This window comes from Ailuropoda melanoleuca, unplaced genomic scaffold (assembly GCF_002007445.2).
Source record: "Ailuropoda melanoleuca isolate Jingjing unplaced genomic scaffold, ASM200744v2 unplaced-scaffold8310, whole genome shotgun sequence".
NCBI classification, from domain to species: domain Eukaryota; kingdom Metazoa; phylum Chordata; class Mammalia; order Carnivora; family Ursidae; genus Ailuropoda; species Ailuropoda melanoleuca.
The window spans coordinates 22402-28330 of record NW_023253671.1 but is presented as its reverse complement, the minus strand read 5'-3'; the positions used below and the strand labels follow the sequence as shown (position 1 = coordinate 28330).

The following is a 5929-nucleotide window of genomic DNA, read 5'->3' as shown; positions in this document are numbered from 1 at the left end:
ATATGAGTTTTTATATATATATATATATATATATATTATATATATATATATATATATCCATGGGAGGCTTAAGAATCATCATTTTTGCACTTCACAGGGGAAAGTTTGGTGATCTATCTACTTGGATTAGATCCATTCCTGGTATAATCAAGATGGCGGGGGCTGAGAAAGGGAATAACAACACAGAGGGCCATGGTGTCCTGTGTGTGTGTGACTTTAGAGTGCGAGTAGTCCCCACAACAGGGTGTCAGGACTCATAAATCCCAAGGTGACACAACACAGTGGCCAGAACTCAATCAAGAGAGGCCACTAAGAAGGGGATCTTCTTCAATTCATGGGATGCCTTTGCAATATGATGAGTGCAGTGGGACAGGTAGTGTGGACAGGAAAGTCCCTGTGCCTTGAGGGTTCAGAGGTAGCAGAGAGGCCACTTCCCTCCTCAGCATGTCTGAAAGCTTCTCTCCTCAGTCTCCCTGTCCTGTTCATTCCCCTTGCAGCATGGACTTTTCTTCTTTGACTTGAACATTGGAAACAAGTGCTTTCCTTGGGGCCTTTGCACTGGCCATTCCCTCTGCTGGGAACACACTTCCCATAATCCTTGATCTGCCTCCATCTCTTACATGAGGTCTGTGTTCTAATGTCACCTTGTTTGCAGAATTGACCTCCACACCGATGAAAATAACATGCCCCATTCACTCTCTGCTTTATCTGTCTTTTCCTTTTCTTCATATTAGCACTTGCCAGCATCACAAATGTAATTAATTTTCTTATTTGTTAATTTATACTTTCTCCAACATTGCGTGATAGGGACTTCTTTTTTCCTAGAACCCTATACTCCTTGCCTATAGAATGCCTAAAACATTGCCAACACTCAATTTATATTTCTGAAATTGGGAATAATTTTTTAATTAAAACTGTGGAATACATGGCCTTTTGGGGAAAAAAGGGATTGGAAGAAAAATCATCACTCTGCTGATACAAGAGATTCATTGAAGGGGACCGTATCCATGCACAACATATTGAAATGAATTTCTAGAATACAAAATATAGAGAGTAACATTTGGAATCTGTGACTAATACATGGTTGTGTAAGAATTAGTCATGTCCTTTGCTTCTTTCCTTCAAGTGACCTCCATTACATGGGACCAGGCAATGACACACAGATTTCAGATTTTCTTCTTCTTGGCTTATCAGAGGAACCAGAACTGCAGCCCCTCCTATTCGGGCTTTTCCTCTCCATGTACCTGATCACTGTGTTTGGAAATCTCCTCATCATCCTGGCTGTTGGTTCTGACTCCCACCTGCACATCCCCATGTACTTCTTCTTGGCCAACCTGTCCTTTGTAGAAATCTGTTTCACCTCCACCACCATCCCCAAGATGCTGGTAAATATACAGACACAGAGCAAAGTTATAACCTATGCAGGCTGCATCACACAGATTCATTTCCTTATAGTCTTTGGTGCCTTAGACTTCTTTATGCTGAGCGTGATGGCCTATGACCGTTTTGTGGCCATCTTTCACCCCCTGCACTACACGGTCATCATGAACCCCCAACTCTGTGCACTGCTGGTTCTGTTGTCCTGGATCACGTGTATCCTGAATTCCTTGTTACAAAGTTTGATGATGTTGCGGCTGTCCTTCTGTACACACTTCCAAGTCCCCCACTTTTTTTGTGAACTCAATCAGATGATCCAACTTGCCTGTTCTGACACCTTTCTTAATAATGTGGTGATGTATTTTGCAGCTGTCCTGCTAGGTGGTGGGCCTTTTGCTGGAATCCTTTTTTCTTATTCTAAGATTGTTTCCACCATACATGGAATATCATCAGCTCAGGGCAAGTATAAAGCATTTTCCACCTGTGCATCTCACCTCTCAGTTGTCTCCTTATTCTATTGTACAAGCCTGGGAGTGTACCTTAGCTCTGCTGCTACCCAGAGCTCCCACGCAAGTGCAGTGGCCTCGGTTGATGTACACGGTGGTCACACCCATGCTGAACCCCTTCATCTACAGCCTGAGGAACAGAGACATGAAAAGGGCTCTGAAAGCAGTCTTTGTGAAAGCATACTTCATGGCCAATTGTCAAAGGACTGAACATTTGCCTACAATTACTTAATCTCAGTTTCCTGAACAATTTTTTTGTATAAATGCATTCATTTCCTGCTACTATGTAAAAGGATTATGTTAGTGTTTTAATACACATTCATGTTCTTAGCATTCAGGGGATCAGGAGCCTGAAATGACACTCATTGGGCTAAAAACATTTGCATTTGCAAGACTTGGTTCATTCTGGAGGCTACCGAGAAGAATCTACTTTACCATTACAAGATCATATTATAGTGCAAAAAATATCTAAATATATTTCTTACAGTTAACAAATGCTTCACAATGAGGGACTAAATGACAGATCTAAATTTACAAGTATGAAATTCATAATTGTTTGGCAAATGAGTTCTACAGCTGAGGTATGTAGTGGTTCAAGGTTCATATCAAATAAACAGTTCTTCTCATTGTTGGAAAGGAAAACAGCAATTTTCTTTAGGTGGCAGGGCAGTGTCTGCACCACAAGTCAACACTTTGGAGATCCGAGGGATCTAATCCAGACAGATTGCTCAGTCCTAGACTTCGGGAAAAGTTGAAGGCAGGGTTGGGGTAAGGTGCCAGGAGATCTGAACTCTGGGAGCAGTGGAGTTCCCCAGGAGGGAGTAATTAACTCTGGATTCATTTGGTTATAAGCTGGTCTGTTGAGCACATAGAATCTCCAGGATACTTTCCTTTGTGTCCACACCAGTGTCCCACGGGGAAATCACATGCTTAGAGGTTGGGGGAACAGGAGGGAAACGTGCCTGATGAACAGACAGAGGAAGCTCTAAATATCCCCTGTGTGGCAGTCCCTCTGCCTGTGCCACCTTGGGCTGGATGGGACCTGGCTGTTGCCTCTGGAGTCCTAAGTTTGGCCAGGAGACTGACAGCAGCCTCCTTCCTGCTGTCTTGTGTGGGGACAGAGTTTAGTCACCTACATCCTCACCCAGGCAGAATTCAGATGGCCACATGGAGAATCCTCCTTCTGAGTTCCCATTCAGGTGACTCCCAGACTCCAGCAGGTCCTGCAGGAAAGGGTCAGAGACAATCCAAGCCTGGGGCATTGACCTGAGGTCAGCTGACAGTAGTCATCCTAGCCCAGAACCTAGACATCTCTATGCTCATTTGCTTGCCTGATGAGCTGATTAATGGAGTCACTGATGATGTTAAAGAAAGAAGTGAACATTGAGCTCAGTAGCACATGGGTGATTGTTGACAATGAAGTGAGGGGTCGGGAGGCATAAAGTACTTGCAGTAAAAATAGAACACGACCAGTGAGTTTTGCATTTAAAGGGAATAGGTATATTAGGGATGGAGGTATGTCCAATGAAGTCAGGGCATTTCATTTTTTCTTTTAATGTGGCATATTGGATTCTGTTTCCATACTGATGAGAACGACCTAGACCGATTTACTGCTTACAGATAGGACCTTGCAATAGTAACTCATGAAACATACTTTTCACAGCATCCCCTGTTACTCTGGGTATTCACATGAAAGCAATGACCTGATGCGGAAAACAATGTGAAGGAGCTTTGCTTTGCAATGATTTCACTACCTGAGAAGCTGAGCATATTTGTGTATTAGTCATTCATTGGTTTTCTGCCTTGTTCATTGTCTTTACCAGGACTTTGCATTTGTACAGTGGGGTTAGGGGTTTTTTATTCCCGTTGTTGATTGCATTCTTTCAAACAAGAAATTGAGCTGTTTTTTTTTTTTTTTATTTTACCAACTTTGCTGTTTGCATTGAGTTCTAGTGTCTATGTAGAGATGTATATGTGGGGAATTCTCTATTAGTAGTGTGGGTTCAAATCAATCACTTGGTTATATGGTGTTTTCTCTGTTGCTTTTTTGATTTATTATCGATCCTGAACAGTTGAGCTGTCACTAATATTCTTCACTTGCCAATCCTTGCGATAAAAAAATTGAAAATTAATGGTAACTTGTACCCTGAGTGCTAATAAATCACCTCTATACATATTTCCCATTTGTTTCTGCATCTCTGTCATTCCCCAGGGGTCCCTTTGTCTCTGTGTGATGAGCTCCATTTCTAACAGTTGCGTCATCTTTGACCATCATCTCTTCTTTACATTCGACCAAAGATCATCTTTAACTTCATAAGCATATTTTAATCCATATATCTTTACGTAAGAAAAAATTATCACTTAGAGGTTGCTTGCTCTCCAGTTGTAAAGGTCATTCTGTCACATTTTTTTTATTCCAAGTCTTTGGTCATTAAATCTGGAATTAGTGACCCATCTTGATAGCTCAGAGTTATTCTTTTATGTGTTTATATACATTAGTTTTAGATTCTCATAGATTTTTGTTTCATACAGTTCTTTTGAAAAAACTGCACTTGACCTAATGTCATTCTTCCCAACAATCTTTCTTTCTTAAGTACTTAGTGTCTTTAAAACCTCTCTTCCTAGACGATGCACACATACCCACACATCCACTGTACAAATGATGAGTAGTATCCTGTGCTCGTCATAAATGCTCTTCCGGTTCAGGGCAGTCTTCTATCCTACCTCTGTCCATTCTTCCTTCTTTCTCAATAATACCTCATGGACTTGCCTCCAGTCAACTAGAGAAGTGCTGATTCTTTATTTTGGGGTCTGCATAATATTTCATGGTGTGGCCGCACTACTCACACTTTGAAAGCATTTTCTTTCTCAATGCATTGCTATTAAAACAATTCTACAAAAATATTTAGAGATTATCAGGTTAAAAATCTGTTTCTGCTGGAGGAAATATTGTTCCCCAGGGGGGCACTGAAGAATTCGGAGTCATATGGGAGGTGTCAAGAGAGGCCAGGGATGCTCTAAACATCCTCCAAACCCAGGACACAGACCACCACAGAGAACAGACTGCACGAGAATGTCAATAGTGATTGACAATAGTGATTCTCAATAGAGACTGAGAATTTCTGAGGTGTAGAATATGTGTATTTATTTATAGCTGTCTTTAGTTGTTTTCCCCATTGTAACAGTTCACATTTCTGCCAACAGAATTAGAGAAAATTCGATTGCTACATGTTTAACATAGGCAACAACTTCTATGACATCGGCCAGAGCAACCTTTTTCACAACACATCTCCAAAGGCAAGAGAAATAAAATAAAATGAACTTATGGGACTTTATCAGGATAAAGAGCTTCTGCACAGCCAAGGAAACAGTCAAAAAAACTAAGAGACAGCCCACGGAATGGGAGAATATATTTGCAAAGGACACCACAGATAAAGGACTGGTATCCAAGATCTACAAAGAACTTCTCAAACTCAATACACGAGAAACAAATAAACAAATCATAAAATGGGCAGAAGATATGAACAGACACTTTTCCAATGAAGACATACAAATGGCTAACAGACACATGAAAAAATGTTCAAAATCATTAGCCATCAGGGAAATTCAAATCAAAACCACACTGAGATACCACCTTACGCCAGTTAGAATGGCAAAGATAGACAAGGCAAGAAACAACAATTGTTGGAGAGGATGTGGAGAAAGGGGATCCCTCCTACATTGTTGGTGGGAATGCAAGTTGGTACAGCCACTCTGGAAAACAGTGTGGAGGTCCCTTAAAAAGTTAAAAATTGAACTACCCTATGACCCAGCCATTGCACTACTGGGTGTTTACCCCAAAGATACAGACGTAGTAAAGAGAAGGGCCATATGCACCCCAATGTTCATAGCTGCATTGTCCACAATAGCCAAATCATGGAAGGAGCCGAGATGCCCTTCAACAGATGACTGGATTAAGAAGCTGTGGTCCATATATACAATGGAATATTACTCAGCTATCAGAAAGAACGAATTCTCAACATTTGCTGCAACATGGACGGCACTGG

The 5929-nt window shown here is 41.3% G+C and overlaps 1 protein-coding gene across 1 annotated transcript; it reads left to right on the top strand.

Annotated features, from left to right (window-relative positions):
• Positions 1–1238: 1238 nt before the first annotated feature.
• On the top strand, positions 1239–2115 carry LOC100475771 (olfactory receptor 7A17). The gene is given in 3 exon segments (XM_034653391.1): positions 1239–1593; positions 1879–1967; positions 1969–2115. Coding segments are annotated over 3 exon segments (591 nt in total).
• The last annotated feature ends 3814 nt before the right edge of the window (positions 2116–5929 follow it).